The sequence below is a fragment of the Citrus sinensis genome, chromosome 3 (genome assembly GCF_022201045.2).
Source record: "Citrus sinensis cultivar Valencia sweet orange chromosome 3, DVS_A1.0, whole genome shotgun sequence".
Classification (NCBI taxonomy): domain Eukaryota; kingdom Viridiplantae; phylum Streptophyta; class Magnoliopsida; order Sapindales; family Rutaceae; genus Citrus; species Citrus sinensis.
Window position 1 is genome coordinate 12,756,147 of NC_068558.1, and position 22,449 is coordinate 12,778,595.

At 34.2% G+C, this 22,449-nt stretch overlaps 1 protein-coding gene, 2 non-coding genes and 1 pseudogene across 3 annotated transcripts; all 4 read right to left on the minus strand.

Annotated features, from left to right (window-relative positions):
* Positions 1–119: 119 nt before the first annotated feature.
* On the minus strand, positions 120–2,710 carry LOC102611550 (glycerol kinase-like; annotated as a pseudogene).
* A 7,684-nt stretch (positions 2,711–10,394) lies between these two features.
* Positions 10,395–10,501, minus strand: LOC127901706 (small nucleolar RNA R71). Its single transcript, XR_008053950.1, has one exon. It is a non-coding gene; the product is annotated as a small nucleolar RNA R71 (small nucleolar RNA).
* A 2,448-nt stretch (positions 10,502–12,949) lies between these two features.
* Positions 12,950–16,580, minus strand: LOC127900577 (21 kDa seed protein-like). Its single transcript, XM_052435731.1, has 2 exons — positions 16,109–16,580; positions 12,950–13,152 (listed from the first exon to the last, which is right to left on the minus strand). The coding sequence occupies exons 1-2, from the start codon at positions 16,578–16,580 to the stop codon at positions 12,950–12,952; spliced, it is 675 nt and encodes a 224-aa protein (XP_052291691.1).
* Positions 16,581–21,251: 4,671 nt separating this feature from the next.
* Positions 21,252–21,355, minus strand: LOC127901551 (small nucleolar RNA R71). Its single transcript, XR_008053791.1, has one exon. It is a non-coding gene; the product is annotated as a small nucleolar RNA R71 (small nucleolar RNA).
* Positions 21,356–22,449: the final 1,094 nt, after the last annotated feature.

A 22,449-nucleotide genomic window follows, 5' to 3' on the forward strand; every position in this document is an offset into this window, starting at 1 on the left:
TTCGAGAGACCTTTCTAATCAAATTGCAGAAGAATTGAATTACCTATCAAATAAATCAGCAGAGAGCATGAGGAGACTAATAAAAACACCAATTTTTATCTATACAAAAGCAATTAGGAGAAGAAAGCATTTATTAATTATAACGTTATTCACCTGAAATACAATTAAAATTTATGCCTGTAATTCACAAGAATCTATTAAAAAAAAAAATTTACCACGAAAGACGTAAAGACTGATAGGGAAAAGGAGAAAAGGGAAAACAACGGATGGTGGATGAAAACCACGGAGACGTCATTCAAAGAGAGAGATCGGCCAAGTTGAAAATTCTTTCAACAGCTCTGCACCACGATTCTGCCTTCTTCTTCCTGAATTCCTCGTTTAAGACGGGCTTGAAAGTGGTTGAAGTCTTAGTCCTTTCTCCAGAAGCAAAAATCTCTTCTTCTTTGAAAACCCCAATTGCTAACCCAGCTGCAAAGGCAGCTCCGAGAGCTGTTGTCTCTATGTCAGCTGGTCTGATGACTGGGCTTCCCAACAAGTCCGCCTTAAATCATGATAAGAGCAGTTTTATATGGCCTTCCAGAGCAGAAAGATAATAAAGTATCAACACTAGATTCCAGAAAATGGAAAAGAGTGTGATGTCTGAATAAAGCTCAGATTCTTCAAAATGACCATTATTTCCATGTGAGCTAATAGCTAATTAAGTGATTGCTAATTAAGACACCCACAGTACAGCAAAGAAATTGTAGAAAAAAGAACATGTCAGGCTATCTTACAAATCAACATAAAATGTCGGGAAAACAGTTGTGAAATTTTAATGCAGAAACAGTATGATTGCTTTAGCTTCAAAATGACCATTTTTCTTTCTTTTTTCCACCCACATAGTAAGACCCTTTGAAAGCATTTGAATCTAAACATTGCTTTAGCTTCTGATTAGCATGGCAGCCTGCTAAAAGTTTATTTGGAAAACATCTCTTACGAATGTACCACACAAATCGTGGAGAAGTGTCAAATAAACATTTCTAGAGCCCTAGAAAGACCAACTAACTGACCTGCATTCAAAATACGAGAAGCTCAAAAATGGGAAATAATAATATTTTTCAAAAGAAAGCAGAAGAGCTAAATTTGCATCGATAGCTGCAAAACTATCAATAATAAGAAGAAACAATACCAAAAACAAGATACTTCAGAAAAAAAGAAACAGCAGAAAGATTGATGAGAAAATTGGAAATTGTTCAGTCATGCATATGAATGAAAAGCTGTGTAGAACTGCATCAGAGCACTAAAAAAAGTGAGAAGTGTAAACCTGAATCTGCATTAAGAGGTTGTTAACCGTAGCACCTCCATCCACTCTAAGCAAGAACTTTGCATCCTTTATGACACCCTTCTCCACTGCATCCTTTTGCAATGAATCCAAGACATCCTTCACTTGAAAACACATGCTCTCAAGCACAGCTCGAGCAATGTGAAGTTGTGAACCTTGCTTGTGAACCTAGTAATCCCAATGCAAACACTGCGGACGTCATCACGCCACCATGGAGCAAACAATCCATTAAAAGCAGGTACAAAGTAAACCCACCAGTTGAGTTGACCTGCAATGCCAATTCCTCGATCTCACTCGCACTGCTGATTACGCCAAGACTGTCTCTGAGCCACTGAACTGCAGCTCCAGCGATGGCAACTGAACCCTCGAGAGCGTAGTTTGTCGGTGCTTTTGGACCAAGCTTAAAGGCTAAAGTGCTCAAAAGTTCATGCTTTGACTTAACTACCTCTTCACCTGTGTTCAGAAGTATAAAAGCACCGGTACCATAGGTGCTTTTAACCTCACCCTTTTTACAAGCTTGTCCTAACATAGCCGCATGGTGGTCCCCAAGACATCCTGAAATCGGTATTCCAGTAATTGGCCACCCTTTGCCAAGTTTTCCAATAATCTCAGAATTACTGAAAGTTTTGGGAAGAATTTCAGCCGGTATCCCTAGTGTTTCTAGAGTGGGCTTATCCCAATCAAGAGTTTTGAGATTCATAAGCATCGTTCGTGATGCATTAGAGACATCAGTGACATGCAAACCACCGTTCACTCCACCAGTTAAATTCCATATTAGCCAAGTGTCTATAGTTCCAAACAGGGCATCCCCTTTCTTAATAGCCTCTTTAACAACATCCACATTTTCCATCATCCATAGCAGTTTCACCGCAGTGAAACAAGTGCTGATAGGCAAACCAACGGCCTCCAGAAAATGGGTTTTCCCCCAGATAATTCCTTCTCCAATTTCCTAAAAATGAAACCACTTCCAAACATCAAAAGGTCGAAATTCCAAAAGTCAAAAAATGGCCAGAATTGCAAAATCTGAATCATGGTCATTAGATAACACCCTAAGCCAACTCATGAGCAAAACCAACAATCAAAAAGCCCCAGATCTTCAATCGTTGAAACAATGACAAGAAACAAACAAAGAAAAACCACAGGAAAAGGACAGGCCGGTCAGCTGCAAACGGAACTGTTACGAGCATCCATCCAAACAATAGCATTATAGAGCGGACAACCAGTAGATTTGCTCCAAAGAACAGTTGTCTCCCTCTGATTGGTCAAACCAATCGCCTTCAATCCAGTGTCTACATTGTGGCCATCAGCTGTAGCCTTGTCCAAAGCCTTAGCCATACACACCCTCGACCTAAACAAATTTTTCAAAAAGGAGAAGTTCAGTTTAACAAACCCATCATTGGATTTAACATCATTAAATTAAAAAATATATTAGTCACGCAATTCTTTACACGTGCTTATAAAGCCAATTATTTAGTGTAGTTTAAAAATTAAGCTAAATTAATTTTTCACCTTTATAATAAAAAAATTATTATATATTTAATAATTTTATCAAAATTATTATTTAAAAATTATATTTAATATGTATTATGAAATATAAAAAAAAATTATTTTATAGTTATAATTTTTTTTATAGCAATTGTATTTAAAATATATAGTATCTCAATCCTAAACAACGCTTAAGTTTCAAATCCAGTTCAATGTATCTATGTTGAGCATATCAATTTCTAGATTGGTATTTAAACAAATTGTTGGTTTTAGATGCATTAGTTTTGTTTTGACCTTTATCGTATTTTACATTTTTTTTTTGTCAACAATTGCACGTTCATTGTTCTTAATGGTGAATAAGTAAAACATTATTTGAACTTTCAATCACACATTTGATAAAAAAATCGATGATAGTTACACACTTTTATAAGATTATCATCGTAATCCTCTTTTCCATCATCATTCCTCTTTTCTTGTTTTCTAATTTAATTATTTTATAAATATTAATCTTAGGAACGCAACTAAATTATTTTTCAATGTGTACAATGCCCGTCAATGAATTCACTGCCGCATGGCTGGTCCGAAATTATCGTGATTCTTAGGATCGAAATCGAGCCAGTGGTCAGTTGAGCAAAGTTTAAAAATTTGTGCCAATAAAGAGGATTAGAAGTTTTTAAAAGAGAACAAATAATAGGTTCAGCTTAGCTGCGTAGGCTCAAATACATCCTCTCTAATGGGCTGGAGGCCCAAGCCCAATTGCATTAACCACCAACCGAGTAATGAAGTGGGTTCTTTTCAACACTGAACCTGCCAGCGTAGTCACCTGAAATAGAGCAACGTTAGTCATACACGTCTAAGTCATAATCATTTATTAGATGGCAGTTTAATTATACAATCTATAAAATTTATTATTTAATAAATGAATAACATAAAATATTGGGACTTACTTTTAGAACCCAAATGTTTGGTCTCTAACATTTATTTTTAAATAATAATACGATCAAATTAAATTTATGGCAGAATTAACGTAAATAATTGCAAATGAAAAATTTCACAGGGATTTCCTTGTTAGGGGAACTAAGGTTACTAAGACATATAAATAGTTCATTCAATGAATTGTTGGCATTTGATTGAGACAAAACTTATTTTAGATATCATATATAAATAAAATCAGCAGCGAAATCAAAACTTGGTTTGAATTGCCTGGATGAGCCTTCCCTGGTAGGTATGCTTTTAAAATATTATAATATATACTAGAATGAAATCATACATTAAATGAATATTATTGTTTGCGGATGATTTTGGGTCAATGAATAAAAAACCACAAAACCAAGTTAAGAACAATAAATTTGCTTTTTTGTTGAGGAGCGGGGTGCCTCGCTTATTTGGCGCGTGCGGGCTATTTAGGCCTTTTTTGGAGTGAAGGAGGATTGAGATGGCGGTGGATATGGAGACGGTCTGACTTTAGGTGCGGAGGGCTGGCAAAAATCGTCTTAAACCTGCGAAACAACTAAAAAAGATATCAGAGTTGGAGCCGGGGGAGGCCGGCGACCACACTCCGATGCTCAAGTCAGAGTTAGGTTATCTCAGGTTAGAGAGCTTGCAAGCTCTTGGTAATGGAGGTTTCAAGGTTAAAGAAAGCTCAGTTTTTTGTGGTGTGTGTATGAACTTACTTGATAAAAATTAAACCTGAGTATTTATATGGTGTACCCCGGGTCGCCGTGCCACCTGACGTTATATTATTGGCGTTCTCTACTGCATGTCAGGAATATTCTTATCTTTATGTGTATGGCGGCTTAGGCGTTTCAAAAATATGCATGGAGAGCAAGTTTGAGGCGTATTCACGTGCTGAGTGTAGTGGAGTGGTCTCGCGTACCTTTGTAATTCCGTTGTAATTTTACAGGCGTGGCAGAAAAAGCTGGTGGTCCCAACTATCGTATATCAAACTTTTGGCTGATTCGATGGCGTGATAGGCGGCTGTCTCCTCTTTTGTAGCACGAGATTTCCTCATCGATTCCTCATTTTTTGACACGTATTCAACCAATCTTTTTGAGATTCAAGGCCCACATATCCCTTGACATTTTTACAAAAACTTTTTATACCCCTACATGGTGTACCCGAGGTACCCCGACTACCTTAGGTACTCTGGGGTACCTTGGGTACATAGAGTACCTAAGGTATCCGAGGTACCCCAGAGTACCTAAGGTAGCCGAGGTACATAGAGTACTCCAGGTACCCAAGGTACTATCAACACATGGCGCTTCATCATTGGCCTCATGTTTCCTTCCCAAACAACATCCTCCTAGTTTCTTTGTGGTGAATGTAATTGAGGCACAAAAAACTCTTGGAGTAACTGCAAATGACACGTGGCGATATTTACTCTTTTTTTTTTAACAAACACTGAATTGATGCATATCTTCACGTCTCTTTAACTTTTTTTGGGAAGTGGTAATCGCCTGACATATAATTTGAATTTGAAAACACTCTTCTATAAAATTAATTTGACCTCTCTTTTTATGAAGTTCGATTTGTCAGGTTTAATTTAAACCTGTTCCACTCCTTTTATATTACCACTTTATTTTGAAAATCCCATTAAATTTAATTGCTTCCAGTGGCTTCTTATTGTTCCCTGGCTTTTCATCTTTTCCTTAGCTTTATTTCTTATTCTTTTTTGGCTTCGTCTTTTTCTTTAGCTTCTCATCTTCTCCTCGGCTCCATTAACATTCCATAAACAGGTAAAAAATCTTCCTTTACTTCTCTTTTTCCTTTTCTTTTTCTTTTTTTTTTTGGTTCATTTTCATGTCCTATTTCCCCTAGTTTCTTTCTTCTTTTACTTTTCTTTCTCTTTTCTTCTTTCTTCTTTCGATCAACTCTCATTTTCCTCTCTTTTTTTTCTCTTTTTTTTTTCTTTCTTTCTTTTTCTTTTCTCTTTCTCATTTTCCTTCCCTCTTGGCTGCACTTCTTTTTGTGCATTTCCGACGGGCTCTTGGCTGTTGCTACGGTGGTCTTTGGTGCCCGATCTGTCCAGCGGGCAGCCGCATCCCGCGGCTTCAGCCGAGATCTCCTTCCGGCGGGTTTGGCGCGGTGCTTCTTTTTCCCACATTGTCTTCTTAACTTCTTTTTCTTCTTCTCTCTTTTCTTCTTCTTCTTCTTCCTCCACTGCGTTTTCTTTGGTTTTTTTTACTACTTTTTTTTATGATCCAGGCTCCTTTATATATATATATATATCATCCAGACCTTTTTTTTTTTTTATCATCATCCAGACTCTTTTGTTTTTTCAAATCTCTAACGGGTTTTATTGTGCCCATGACAGCCTCTGCACAACTTAATCTTTTAAGCAATTTCTGGCGATCTGCGACTTTTCTTGGCGATATACAGTCTATTCGTCTCCAAACTTATTTTTTTTTGCGACTAAAATTTGTTGCTCTCGGTGAAATCTAGGTATGAATTTTTATATCTATTTATGGCTTCTTTATTTTGAAAAATATTGTTGTGGTTTTGTTTATGGATTTCATGCAAAGTGTTGGTACTTTTCTTTTTGTTTATGCTTTTATTAGTGGATGTTGGTGTTTGACTTGTGATGAAAGAGGCCTTGAGTTGTAGGGGCATGTTTTGATGTAGAGATTTTATTTTCAACTTGTGTCTTGTGTTTTTAGGGGAACAAGATGGGGAGAAAAAGAGTTGGGATCAAGGGTCGAAATATTGTTGATGATTCGGCTGGTGAGGAGGCCTCATGTTCTGAGTCAGCCCCTTTTATACCCATTAGTGATGATGACGGGTCTCCTTCGAGTAGCCCCAAATTGTCATGAACTAATCCTTGTAGTAAATCTAAAACTAGGGGGAAGCAACTGGTTAGGGCAGTCCGTAAGAAAACCCATGCAAAAAATTCCAGACCCAAATCTCATACCCCTGTCAACATCCTTGAACCTCCCCGAGTCTACTCTTTGTCTTGTAGTTCGTAGGCTCTATTCAATAGGGGGTAGGCCAGCTACTCCAAGAGATTTAGAAAGGGTTAGAGATAAATATAACATACCTCATTCTGTCCGCCTTAGGGTACCTCGCAAGGGCGAGTGCCCTGAGCACCCCCATTCTGATGGTATAGCCTTTTACATTGACCTTTTTGACTTAGGTCTCCGTTTGCCTCTTCAACTATTTTTTAGAAAAATGTTCACTGAGATGAAAATTGCTCCCAGATAGTTATCTTTACCCGGTTGGAGATTACTCGTGGGTTTGGAGGTATGGTGGCTGGACGTATTTGGGGCGGATATTTCTTATGGAGATCTGAGGGGGCTTTATCAGTTGAAGAAGCCGACTGGTTTATCCGTAGCTTATTTTGCTACTTCGGGGGGTTCATGGTAGTTTGGTGAGATCGGATCCATTGCTGAAAAAGGGCTATAGATATGGGTGGTTTGTGGCTGAAGGCGAGTGAGGGAGAAGTATACCAGCGGGGAATGAAGTTGTGCAAGTTCGGAACTTCTTCAATGAAGATACTATGTGTTTTTTTCCTCCTCTCTCCCTTTTTATGTATATATATATATTTCTCGTATGAATTTTCTTCTTATTCGTTGTTTCTTGGAAATTTTACAGACATCACTTGGTCCAAGGGAACATGCCCAGTTCATGAAGTGGGGAGGAAAGTGAGTGATGTTATAGAGAAGTTCTAGTTTTTGCAGAGTGAGGGTGATGTTCTGAACACTACCCGCCTGGCAAGAGCTGGTTTGATTGAGAAGAGTCTTCAATCTTCTTCGAATGGCGATTCACGTATGGCTATGTGGTGTTGCTAGGGTACCTTGCCTTCACCGGTTCTGTGGGGTGCCCCCGTCATTTGCACAAACTTTTCTTTTCTTTTTTTTTGTTTTTTTGTTTTGGCGACCATACCTCATTTTTCTTAACGTATCTTTTTGCTTGTGATGATTCTGATGTTCATTTTTCTGATCCATCTCTCTATCTCACTTTTTTTTTGTTTGCTTTATGTTGGATAGGTATGGACCATTTTTTTGAAGATTTCGACGCCTTCTTCAGTCGCATCATTTGCACAAACTTTTCTTTTCTCATTTTTTTTGTTTTTTTTTTGTTTTGGCGACTATACCTCATTTTTCTTAATGTGTCTTTTTGCCTGTGATGATTCTGATGTTCATTTTTCTGATCCATCTCTTTGTCTCACTTTTTTTTGTTTGCTTTATGTTGGATAAATATGGACCTTTTCGCCGAAGATTTCAACGCCTTCTTCAGTCGCATGAGCGGCAGCTCCTCCGGTACCCTGGTGATAACTCTATGAAATAAGAGTTATCATGACACTTTTAGACTTAAATCAATAATACTTAGAGAGTAAATAATATGTTTTCATTGCATTTTGTATAAATATTCATCTTACTTTATTCGTAATAAATTTTGTTTGATTTAGAATAATTTGTGTGCTAAATTTATGCATAATTATAGATGTCCGGAAGCCCAAATTTCAAGGAAGGAATGCTGATACAATAGGCTTGCAAAAGATAAAAAAGAACTTAGCTACAAAAGAATTGAAATAAATCTAGAACAGTTCAGTTGTTGTAATCATTGCTGTAGCAACCGTTACTGTAGCAATCTTGGAATAACGATAGAGAAAATTCCTCGCGGGATACTTGCAGAATTGCGATTTATAGTTTTCTAATCTGACTTATTGGCGCCCTAGGCTTTCGTTTACCATAATTTTCAGCTATAAAGAAGTACACATCATAAGGAATAAGAGGAGTCGTCGCCCAAATCGCCCAAAGAGAAAAACCACAAAGAAACAAAAGAAAACATGATTCAAGAGAGATATTGAGGGATGCACAAGAGGAGAATTTGCAGAAATCAGTCAGAAACTCAGTCCTTCTTGTTCGTCTCTTGTTTTTTTGTTTTCTATTTATTCATGAGAATGTGTTTCATGGCTGAAACTTTGTTCTTTATTTTTCTTTTGCAAACCATTAAATAAATTTATTTTTAGTTGAGTAATAAACAATCTTGATGGTTTATTGACTAAAAATACGAGTTGCTGCATGTTTGCTGTAGCATTTTGTTTTGATAGAATTTATTTTTATTCATTATTTCGGATGATCACCTATTTAATGATACTAGCTAAGGAAGAGTCACAAAAGAGCCTATCTTAGTGGAATATATCAAAGCAATACTTGATCTTAAATTGGGTTTCCTAGATTGAGTTTTACTTGAGTCCTAAAAGGACCATGCTTGATTTACGATTAGTGATGAATTAGACACAGGGATTCACCTTATAGGGTAAATAAAACCTAAACGTGTAATGTTATATCTTATGTTGGTATAAGAACTGATCACTATTAAGTTACATATAGATATAAGATATCCAATATGCAACGGCTGAGGATGCATAAGGATTCTGCCCAGTGCTGTAGTAGATCCTGCAGCAACGGAGCCAACCATTAGAAAATAGTCAAGACCATTAGGAGAGTTTATTCACTCAACTACTCTATATTCCTATTGGTTTTATCCTTGAGTTTGACGTGATAATTTACTTTGTTGCATTTTATTTATTGCGTTTTTATTTTAATTAGTATATTAGTTTCATTAATAATTTATTTTAATTTAGAACAAAATCTGCATTGTTAAAATTGTTGTAGCAAGTCTGATAACATCAATCCATATGGAGACGATCTTGAATACTTATCATTATATTACTTATTGTGTACACTTGCACATTGACACTAATAGCATTTGAATTTATACCCAATAAATTTTTGACGTCGTTGCCGGAGATTGATTGTTCATTGTGATTTGTGAAATTAATTTTAACGATGCTAATTTTTAATTTTATTTTGATTTGTTTATTTTGTTGACATAGGTGATCCGACAACCTTTGCATGCGCAAATATAAATCTGTTGAATTCCAATTTGATCCAGAAATTGAAAAAACTATAAGGAGATTGAGAAGAGAGCATCGGGAATTACAAACTGCTATAGCAATGGATGATTTGCAAGATTTGAGAAACTTGAATCGTAGAGAGGAGATACAACCAGTCAATGTACATGAAGATCTGAATGGACAATGTGTTCAAAGGCATCGGGAATTACAAACTACTGTAGCAATTGATGATTTGCAAGATTTGAGAAACTTGAACCGTATAGAGGAGATACAACCAGTCAATGTACATGAAGATCTGAATGGACAATGTGTTCAAAGGCAATCAGGGAACACCAACATTTTCATATGGCGAACGATAGAGATAGGGCCATTCGAGACTACGCAGTGTTGACTCCTCAAGCCATACATCCGGAAATAGTTAAACCCGACGTTCAAACTGACAATTTTGAACTCAAACCCATGATGTTTCAGATGCTTCAAACAATGGGGCAATTTAATGGTTTGTCATCTGAAGATCTTCATTTACACCTTAAGTTATTTTTGGAAGTAAGTGATACTTTCAAGGTTGTTGGAGCATCACACGAAGCATTGAGACTCAGACTTTTCCCGTTTTCTTTGAGAGATCGAGCAAGAACATGGTTGAATTCTCTACCACCAGATTCTATCACTATGTGAAATGATTTGGCTGACAAATTTTTTATGAAATACTTCCTGCCAACCAAGAATGCAAAGTTGAGGAACGAGATCACATCTTTCCATCAACTTGAAGATGAGAGATTGTGTGATGCATGAGAGATATTTAAGGAGTTACTCAAAAGATGTCCTCATCATGGTATTCCTTGTTGTTTATAGTTGGAAACTTTCTATAATAGTCTCAACCCAAGTACTAGATTGATGGTTGATGCTTCAACAAATGGAGCCTTGTTATCTAAGTCTTACAATAACTATCAGTGGCCATCAACCAGAAAAGCTGCAGCAAGAGGAACAGAAGGAGTCCATAACGTAGATGCTTTGACAGCATTGTTAGCCCAAGTAACTTCATTAACAAAGATGGTAAAGGCTATGACTACTGCTCCAGCAACTGTTAACCAAATTTATGACGTGTCTTGCGTTTATTGTGGAGAAGGACATTTATTTGACAATTGTCCTAGTAATCCAGCTTCGGTTAACTATATGGGCAGCTTCAACAGACAGAATCAGAGCAATCCATATTTAAACACTTACAACCCTGGATGGAAAGAGCATCTGAACTTTTCATGCAGTTATCAGAACCAGACTGCTGCAGCACCCAATGGATTTTATCAGCAAAATCAAAAGCAAAGAAGCATCAACAATGATCAACTTAACTCCCTTAAAGGTTTGATTAAGGATTATATTGTGAAGAATGAAGCAGTTGTCCAAAGTCATACTGTATATTTGAGAAACTTGGAAAATCAAATTGGACAGCTTGCTACAACATTAAGCAACAGACCTCAGGACAGTTTACCTAGCAACACAGAGGACCCAAAAAGAGAAGGGAAAGAGCAATGCAAAGTGATTAACTTGAGATCTGAAAATGATGTTCATAGTCTTGTTGGTGTACTAAAAAGAAGAGCTGAGTCCACTTCAATCCAGAAAGAAACTCAAATTGAAAAAGATCCACAATCCTCCACTTCACAGCACACTAGTGAGAGCAGTCAAGCCGTAGCATTTGCCGAAAATGATGATCCAACACATGTGGATAACGAGGTTGTAGCACCAACCCAGAACATGGCAAAAGAGAAGCAATGTGCACAGCCTGTTGCAACACAACAGTTTAGGTACTCACCACCATTTCGTCAAAGGTTCCAGAGACAGCAACAAGACAAGCAATTCAGCAAAATCTTAGGATTGCTGAAACATTTACATATCAATATCCCTTTTGTGGAAGCTCTAGAGCAAATGCCGAATTATGCGAACTTTTTGAAGGATATTTTGACAAAGAAAATAAGACTTGGAGAATTTGAAACAGTTGCTCTAACACAAGAGTGCAGCCGAATGCTTTAGAGTAAGATACCACAGAAGATGAAGGATCCAGGAAGCTTCACAATCCCATGCTCCATAGGCACTAAATACAGTGGCAAAGCACTCTGTAATTTGGGGGCTAGCATCAATCTCATGCCTCTATCAGTGTTTAAGCAATTGGGAGTTGGTGAATGTAGACCAACAACAGTGACTCTACAACTTACTGACAGATTTCATGCCTATCCAGAAAGGAAGATTGAAGATGTGTTGGTGAAGGTGGATAAATTTATTTTTCCGGTGGATTTCATTGTGCTAAACTTTGAGGCAGACAAAGAAGTGCCAATCATTCTACAGAGACCTTTCTTAGCCATGGGAAAGACTTTAATTGATGTTACTTCTTTATTTAAAAAAAAAATTCAATGCCTTGTCTTTCCAAAAATTACTCTATTAAAATTATTAACCTTATATTTTAGAACTAACTCTTAGTATTCTATCAAAATCTATTTAAAAACCCAAAACAAATAGATAGTGAATCAATGATATGCTCAACTAAACAATTTGTTACTCTCCTCTCTACAAAGAAAATTCTTTTGTACAAAATTTATTGTCATCATCTAATCATTATATTTGTCTTAACTAGTCAACTTGCTAAGTGGTATCAACAATTCTATTTTTAATTGTTACTATTCTTATCTTTTTTAAATTTAATTTATTTATATTTTTGGTTTTGATATATGGCTCAAATAATCTAGAAAAGAAAATGTGTATTTGTGTATTTGTCTATTTGTTTGTTATGTAGATTTGAAAAGCATGTCAACTAGAAAATAAGCATTAGAATATGAAAAGCTACAAAAAAAAAAAAAAAAAAAAGAGAACAAAAAAATTAGTCAAATCTCAAAAACGAGCTCTTGATAAATTTTTCACTGCTGGTAAGAAAAGATATGTATTTAAGTGAAGAATTTGTTATTGAACAATTAACTTCAAATGAATTAAACAATAATGAAATAGTGAATGAAATAATCAACTTTGAAGATGATCACAATAAATATATATATATTTTAGGTTCATGTTGATAATTGTTGAAATTCAATATATTATTAAAGATAGTTGAATTATAACTCTTTAATATTCCTTTGGGAATTGATGTTGTTTAACGTAAGAATGTCTTTAAAAGAAAAAAAAAATTCACCAAGGGCCTCGAATCAGTTAGACCCCGCCTTTCCTAAGCAATCAGCAACCGAATTACCCTTCAAAATTAATATGACTACGAAACTACATATGACTGATCTATTATAGACAGTTCAACCACAAAGTACGAGTTGCCCCGGCAGATGAAAAAGAGAGTTCTGCAAATAAGCAAGAGTTAGCAGATTTGAATCCCTCTTCAGCCAAACAAATTGCCATCCCATGGAAAGAGCAATATTAACAGCTTGAATGGCATTAATCTCAGCATAACAAGGCCCAGAGCCACAGTAAGGCGGCTTCGTAAAAGCACCATTGAAGCCTTGAAAAAAGCCCACAAACAGAGATTCTGGGATTACCCGTAGCCAAACCATCCGTATTTATCTCAAGCCAAGGAACCCCTGGAGAACGCCAAAACACAGTCTTGATAGAAGAAGAGTTGCGATTAGTATTTTGATTAAGAAGAGGGCTAATAGGCATGAATATGATAGAACACCTGGACAACGAGTTAATCCTTAATAATATATTGTAAATCAATCAAATAAATTAAGCATCAAGGATTAACTCGTTAAAAAATCATAATCAGTATAATTGTAACATTTCTTTTCCTGGTAATTGTAACATTTCCGTTTTAATATTTTCGTTCATGTTATAATTAAGTTAAGCCTTGATGCTTACAAAAATCAATTGTTATCCTTATCTATACTGCTCTTTATTTTCAACAATTAGTAAAAGAAAAAAAATTGAAACATATTAAAATCTTTTTAATTTGGGGGATTATAATGTGATCATATCAAATCTTATGGGCCTAAGTTATACTAAAAAGTTACAACAAGAGTTAAGGATTGCTTGAAGCTCATATCATCATACCAGAAACTATTTTCTAAGTGAAGCTATTGGTACCCCTTTATTATCCTTATAAAACCCCACTTTAAATAAAATTATAGTTAAAACAAATAAGAATCAAACACACAGTGATATTTTTCCAACAAATTCTTGAATTCATAATCAATCCTTCTTTTTTATTTTCCATCTTTCACTTCCTATCTAATTAAAATAGACTTAAAATAATTTATTTTTTTCCTATTTCTTACTGGTTATATATTTTTGTGTTTAATTTCCTTCCAAGTTATAATTTAAAATAGTTTAATTTAAACCAATGATTGACATTTAAAAATTCATTACCTAGAAAATTTTTTAATTTGTGTGTAGACAAACAATAAGATTGCCAAAAAAAAAAAGACAAAATACCACTTTGAGTTTTAACATTAAAAAAATTAAATTAAAAGCTAAAAGAATGTATTAAAAAAAGGACATTTTCAGAAATAAAATAAATACAACTAAAAATGGGGTTGCATGAGGAGATTGGGTGGGTGCCAATAGTCCAACTCCTATTTTATAGCTTAAAATCAGTTTGCAAGGGAGATAATATACCCAGATATTTGGTTTTTGAAGCAAAGGAAAAAGGACCACATTGACATGTTAAATATCATTTTCAGTCAACAATAAATTTGTGGGTTCCATCGTACTATAGAAGCCCATAAGCCTATATGCTTAATTTATGCCCAAAAACTAACTCAAGAGTTGATGGTTGCCTTAAACTTATATTATTACCCCCATACAGGGGATGGCAAAATAAATGGGCTCCACCCTAGCCTAGGTAGCCCGCCCTGGGCATGTTTTCTAAACACACTTATGTTTGGCTTAGATTTCACCTTAAAAAACCTGAACCCAGCTTAAAGCAAGATAAATGCTTAAAAACAAAAGGTTAAAATATTTATTTTTGTATCTGTTTAGCCCATTCATAACAACATTTAAATCCTTCTAAAGCGTAATATGATAAAAATAAAACGTTATAAACTTTAAAATATATTAAAAGGTGTTTTATAAATAAAATTTAATTTGTAAAACAGCTTGGTAGTTTATAAAATTTTGTTTTTATTAGATTAGGATTTAAAAGTTGGGTTAAAGGATTTACAACTTTAAATATATATTATTAGTGGGGTATATAAATATTAAAATGTGTACTCTAATTATAAAAAATATGTATTTTTATTGTAAAGCATTTTTCTAGCTTTCGGGTTGGAATCAAGCTTTTAAGGTGAGGCCTGAGCATGAATATTGCCGAGTATTTGAAAAATATGCCCAGGAGAGTTTATTAGGGATAAAATCAAGTTGAATTTTTTTTTTTTTTGCCATCCCTATTACTGGACTAATAATATAAAACTTTCAAATCTTAAGCTAACTTTTGAACATGAGTAGATTCATAGAAAAATTCTAATAAAATAAGCGAGAAAGAAGTTACTGGTCTAACATATATAAAACTATACTAACTAGAAAAAAAAAACTCAAATACAAATAAAAAACAAGGCAAATTCAAATAAAATATTTAAGAATGATCTGACTTAAATACTATATATTCTAATATATTTACCCCTATGAATCCTAGTTAAGAATTGGAGATACCCTGTACGTTGCATTCACTAACAAGCGGTCCAAAATGTTAGCAAGATATTACTCATAATTATTTGCATCAAGACAATTGATATCTGTTTCACAGTTTGGTTCAAGACAATTGAAATGTTTTAACTACATGGTTTTGTTCATTGTCTTAAAGCATGTTAGTTGGGATAAGATCCACGACTGTGGGGTACAGATATTTGAATAAGCTGATTGTCACAACTTTTTTTTAATTGTAATGCTTAAGCCTATCACTTGAATAAATATTAATTTTTCAACTTAGTCACATGAATATGCCTATGAATATTGTCATGGTTGATTGAACATTGAAGTATTTCATTTTTTTTTTCAAAATGAAAGAGCAAGGATACATTAATATACAATTTTGTAAAGTCAGTTAAAAAAAAAAAATCAATACAAGATAAGTGAGATGGTTTTGTCGTATTTTGTCATTATTTGTCTCTTCAAACTTTGTGTTCCGTTATCATTATTACTTAGGGTAAATATTTATTTATTGCTTATATTTTGAGTTAAATATTTATTTGATCTCTATATTTAAAAAAAAATCCCAAGACACCTTTATTGTTAAATAAGCCACAATTCCATCCTTACTTTCTTTTTACAATAATATTTTTGGGATATCAATAAATAAATTATAATATATCAAATTAAGTTATTTCATTAAAAGAAAAGAAAAAAAAAAGGATAAGAATGTAATGTAACATTTTCATTATAAGTTTTTGAGGTATTTTTTAAAATATAAGAATTAAATAGGTACTTAAATCAAGAAATATTGGTATTTTTACCCTATTACTCACCTTGATCTCTTCCAATTCTCTCAAACTTAAACCAGTTTTTCAAAGTTTGAGCTCCAGGGTTTCCTTCAACACCACCAGTTGATATAAACCATTTTCCTCTCGATGCATCATAGCTGTCGACTCTCCATACTGTGGGTTCGTTGCAGCGAGTCTCTGTCGAGAATCTCACGTTCAGATCCACTTCTTCATTGATAATACTAGTGTTGTCATACGTTGCGAATCTTAAACGGGTTCCTTTTTGTAAGTCGGAACTTAGTTGGACAACATCAAGTGGGCAGAGTTCGTTTCTGCCCCTGAAGAGGGTGAGGCCGCCGCCGCCTGCTCCTCGAATTGCTGAGACCAAATAGTAGTCTCGGGATGCTTCGACCTTGTTGCCATTGACATCAACCAAAGGATCAGCGAATCCCACAAGCGGTTTTGTGGCAAAGGCAACGAGAAGAAAGGAGACTGCAGTCACGAAAGGACTATTCATTTTGTTATCTTTCAGAGAGCTGTTTGAGTAAGTTACTGCAGTCAACGTGAGGAATAGAACTAATTAGAAATGTATGCCAAATTTTGTCATTTATTGCATCAAAAATCTATTAGAAGTCTTTTTTAAATATTCAAATAAGTTTTTGAGGCACAAACAAGGAAAAAGAACACTTACACTTTAAGTTTGGGAAAATAGTTATGTACCCTCAAGAATTCAATAAGGGACACCAAAATCCTCTTTTGACTATAATATCCTTTGTGAATGGTAACTAAAAAAATTGGTTTTTAGATTTTTCTAATAAAGACAAATATAATTTAAATAATCTAATTTATCTAATAGAATATTAGAATATTTTATAATATATAAAAATAACTTTAGAATACAAATTATTATATTTATTTTAATAATTTATCTGTATTTATTACAAAAATTTTAAATAAATCTTTAGGTGTTGTTTGGTTGGGAGCAGAGAATGGAGGAGAGGAAAGTAATTTAAGTTTTATTTTTATTTTCATTGTTTAGTTAGACAAAATATATAAGAATTAATGTATAATTTGATTTCCACACTAAAGAGTGAAGAATTTAAATTCCTCTTATATTAGAAACCAAAACTTCCAAAATTACCTTCAACTTTTTAGCTTATTTAATACCCTTAGTAATTATTATTTATAATTTTCTGTAATCAATTTAATGTTATAAATAATTTTATATTAATTAAATTTAATGAATGATTTAAGAAACTTAACAGAATAAATAAACTTATTTATTTATTTATTTAATATGAAAATATAGAAATATAAATTAACCGCCGCCGGAACTCCGACAAACCGTCACCGAACATCTGCAAGACTTTCACCGGAACTCTGTCGAACCACTACTGGAATGCCGTCGACCGCCACTGATTTCCGTCGAAACGTCGTCGATTGCCGCTGGACCTCCGTTATATATATATAATTCTAATAAATCATGAATTATTTTAGGACTTTTTGACATTAAAAAAGTTTGGTATTGAAATTAAATTATATTTCATTGCTAATATAGATCGTATTTAAGGCAAAGAATAAATTTGTCCAGAGAAAAAAATTGTAATTCTTTTTCCTATCAAATTTTATGTCAAACCAAACAATGAAATTTAATTTCACTATTCTCCTTCACTCATTTCTTCTCCATTTCCTTCCATTCTACTCTTTTCCTCTCTTCCCCTTTCTTTAAACCAAACATCCCTTGGTTAAATAGATTTTACAATTAATGAAATAAATCTCATAAATTAATAATATTAAAATTATTTTATATAATCTTGAAAACAATTGAAATATTTAAATATTTATTTTAACTTTATGTTTCTATTTATTATAATTTTTTTAATGTAATACAAGATAGTAAAATATTAAAATATTTTCTAAATATAGAAATTATATTAAAAAGTATATATTGTTACATTTATTTTAATATTATATTTGTATTTACTCTAAAAATTGGAGTCATTTTTTTTGAGTAAATAAAGCTAAAGTGTATTATAGTCAACAAGGGATCTTGGCATCCTTTATTGAAAACCCGAGGGTCTTGGAGATACAGGTGTCATTTTCCCCACAAACAATAGAACGTGGTAAAATATTTACTTAGATTTTTGTTCGTCTCATTGAGAGCTTTATATATATATTTGTTATACATCCGAATTTGACTTCATTTCCTAAAAATATTCTACTTCAAAATATTAAATTACATTTCAAGGATAAAAACATCTTTTCAAGCAAATTCACTAACGGATTCCTTGTTAACATCAAAGTGTAAAAATAGTATTTTACAAATTTAAGTGGCGTTTGTTTTTTTGTCTGAAATCTGAATAGATCTGAATTAGTCTGAATTCTGAATAGATCTGAATATCTGAATCTAAATAATATGTTTGTTTTTTCGTCTGAATCTCGGAAAATAAGTATTAAGTTGTTTGTTTTTTTCAACTTAAAAAACTGAAAATATGTACTTTTACATTTGTATCCTTATTAAATTTGAATGTCAAATAAATAATATATTAAATACCACAATATTTTAACATTTATAAGTAAACTAATGATGAGATTATTATGTTGGGTAATTGTCTATGGGTAAGTTTTGGAATAGACATGAAAAATAAATTATAAAGCAAAGATATTTTTGACATTAGCAAGTAATTGACTTAATTAAGGTTTCTCCATTAAGTAAAAAGCCAAACAAATTGGCTTATTTTATTAAGTTAAAATTATCTAAAAAGTCTCATTAAGTTATAAAATCAAACACCTCTAATTAACTTAATTAATTAAGTTAAGTCACTTTAAGTCATTAAGTTAAAAAACAAACGCCACCTTAGTTTATAAAAATGGTAGATTTCAAAGTATTGTACTATTTTTGTCTTTTTACTGTTGAGTGTTAGAAAATGCATATTTATAAAGGAGAAAACCGTCATTTTACATTTTAAATCTTACTAACAACCCTTACTTTTATATATTTAACCTTCTTGTGATTTAATTACATGTGTTTTATTTTAATTAAGTATTTTATGTATTTTAGGGGCATTATAGTCATTTCACAATAAAGGAGAGATCAGACGGCAAAACGGACATCACTTTTGAACTCAGGACGGTCGAAAACCTTAGGAGGAGCATAAAAGGAAAAATGGCACTATTCACATGTACGGTACTATTCACGTGTACGGTACTGTATACGTTACTGTTCACGACACTGTTCACATAAACGGATGATGACGTGGCATTGACCGATGATGTGGCATTGACTGATGAGGTGTCACGATCCTGTTGGACTAAAATTCTTATGTACTGTTGATGGTGACGTGGCAGCATATCAGTGGACGAAAAATCTCGCGTACGGTGCATGCATCACACAGGATTATTTTCAACCAAACCGCGTTACTGTTCATCCGGGTCAAACCGCGTTACTGTTCAAAGTCGGGTCAAACCGTGTTACTGTTCATCCGCGTGGTCAAACCGTGGACTGTTGACTGATGACGTGGCGCAATCCTGAGCGTCCAAACTGTTTTTAATCCGATGGCCATGATTTACTCCATGTATCTATAAAAAGGGGGCCTCCCCCCCTAATTTGATATCTCTGAATCCATTTTTGGGATCCATTTTCTGTAATTCCCTCTCCATCTTGTATTTTCTTCGTATTTTAATAAATTCCTATTTTGCCCCTAGTTCAACTATGAGTGGCTAATTTTCTTTCAAGCTTGGGTTGAAGGTGAAGTCTCAACATGTGTCATGGGCTTAATTTGGTAAATTTATTTTCTCTTCCCCTCTAATTTTTGTGGATGTTTTGACTTCTCGTCGACAAATAATAATAGTCTTGTCTAGATACCGCCTTGGTTACACCGGCTCTCTAGTATAAGGTTATTATTATTTGGCACGATAAGCCCTTAGCACCATATTGATTAGAGCGTGGTTCATGCGGTGTGGATTCCCCCCTCATGATTTAATTGGTATTAATAAGGAATATTTAGCCCATGATGCATGTTGATACGGATCCAGATACCCAAGTACGTCATTTCAATAGAATTATCTTCAATTTATTCTCGCCATTGCAATTCCAATTTTAGAATTTATTCTCGCCATTTTAATTTAAGTTTTAGCATATACCAAATCATTTCCACCATAAATCCAACAACCCATTTACAAAATTAATTCTACACAATTAAAATCCACCTCCTCGTGGGATCGACACTCGTCACCATAGATCTATACTACAATAGATTCGTGCGCTTGCGAGTACATTAAAATTTGCACAACAAGTTTTTGGCGCCGTTGCCGGGGAGGTAAGTAATTTTAATTAATAGAATTAAATTTTTTTTTGAATAATTTCTTTTATTTGTTTTCTTGTATTTTTTTTATTAAATTAAAAAAAAAGAAAAAAAAGTGAATCTACATTTAAAGGTTAGTATTTCTTTTCTTTTTCTCTTCTTTAAAATTCTGTAATTTAATTTTCTATTTATTTTTCTTTGTAATTTTTTTTTGTTTATCTTATTAATTTAATTTTTAGTTAATTTCTTTCATGTATTTATTTTTGTGTATTTTTATAGAAAGGTTGTAATAGCGCAATAAGGTTAGTATCGTAATTTCTCCCTCTTCTTTATTTTTATTTGTTTTGTTCCCATCTTTATTTTTTGTTTTGTTTGCATCTTTATTTTTATTTTATTTATTTTGCATGCATGGTCGTAGGTCATTATTACCTAATCTTGAACCTATAGACCTTGAATTAGAAAAAACACTTCGCACACAAAAGCACATTAAAAATAAATTTGAAATGGATTTGCAACCACAAGAGAGGCCATTTAAGGACTATTTCAGTCCCTTAGCTAATTTGAGCACATCATGCATAAGATACCCAAATGTAGCTGCTAGGAGTTTCGAATTAAAACCTAGTGTGCTAAATTGTCTCCCCACATTTTATGGCCTAGAAAATGAGGATCCATATAATCATCTGAATGATTTTCATGCCATTTGTCAAACTTTTAAATATGAAAATTTTTCAGACGATGATGTTAAACTTAGACTATTCCCATTTTCTTTAAAGGATAGGGCTCGTTCATGGCTTAATACATTGCCTGCTAATAGCATTGCATCATGGGAACAAATGGTTACAAAGTTTTTGAATAAATATTTCCCAGTGCATAAAACCAATGCTATTCGCAGGGAAATCTCGGAGTTTACCCAGAAAGATGACGAGCAATTTTTCGAAACATGGGAGCGATTCAATGGGCTACTCTTGAAGTGTCCACATCATGGGTACGAGAAATGGCACCAATGCCAATACTTTTTGGAGGGATTACTACCAAATGTGCAAGAATGGCTAATGGCGACAAGTGGAGGAGAGCTAATGTCAAAAAGTGCATCCGAGATTTGGGAATTCTTTCAGCGACAAGCGGATAATTCCCAACAACGGAGTCGATCACTCAGGAATACTAGAAGAAGTAAAGGAGTAAATGAGGTTCAAATTGGCGAGTCAACTTCGGGAATCAAAGAAGTCAAGGAGATGGTTGAAGGTCTTGCTCGACAAATAGCATCGTTATCGACTGCTAAATCAACAGAACCACATGACCATGACTCATACTTAGATCAAGCCAATGCCATAGGTGTAATGAGAAAGCCATCAAATTACAACCCATACTCCAACACATATAACCCTGGATGGAGAGACCACCCCAATTTTTCATGGTCTCAAGGATTCCAACAGAATGGACCAACAGCTCCAGCTCCACCAATTCCACAAAATCCTCAAGCCTCTCAGCCACCATTTAGACCATACAATCAGAACCAGAACCACTCTCAACCTAGACCATGGGAGGATGCATTCCAGAATTTTAGGAATGTTACTCACTCCACGATTGAGCAACAGAACCGCACCATTGATGGACTACGAAATGAGTTGAGAGCGGGCTTCAACTCACAAGCTCAATCAGTTTCAAGCCTCGAGAAGATGGTGGGACAACTCGCTTCTTCAGTTCAGACCTTGGCAATGACTGTTGAGAAAGGAAAATTTCCAAGTCAACCAGTGCCTAATCCTAAAGGAGTACATGAAGCAAGTACCAGTTCACCACAACAGCATGGAGAGGTCAAAGCAGTAATGACCTTGCGAAAAGGAAAAGAAGTCGACAACAAGGTGGAGATGCCAGTGACAAAAGAAAATCAAATTGTACCTGTGAATGTTGAGGACTCATCACCGGAGGAAAAAGAAGAAACCAACCCACGAGAATATGTTCCGAAAGCTCCATTTCCTCAGAGGTTAGCGAAAGGAAAGAAGGGAAAATCCACAGGTGAGATTCTTGAAATCTTCAAACAGGTAAGTGTTAACATCCCTTTGCTTGATGCTATTAAACAAGTTC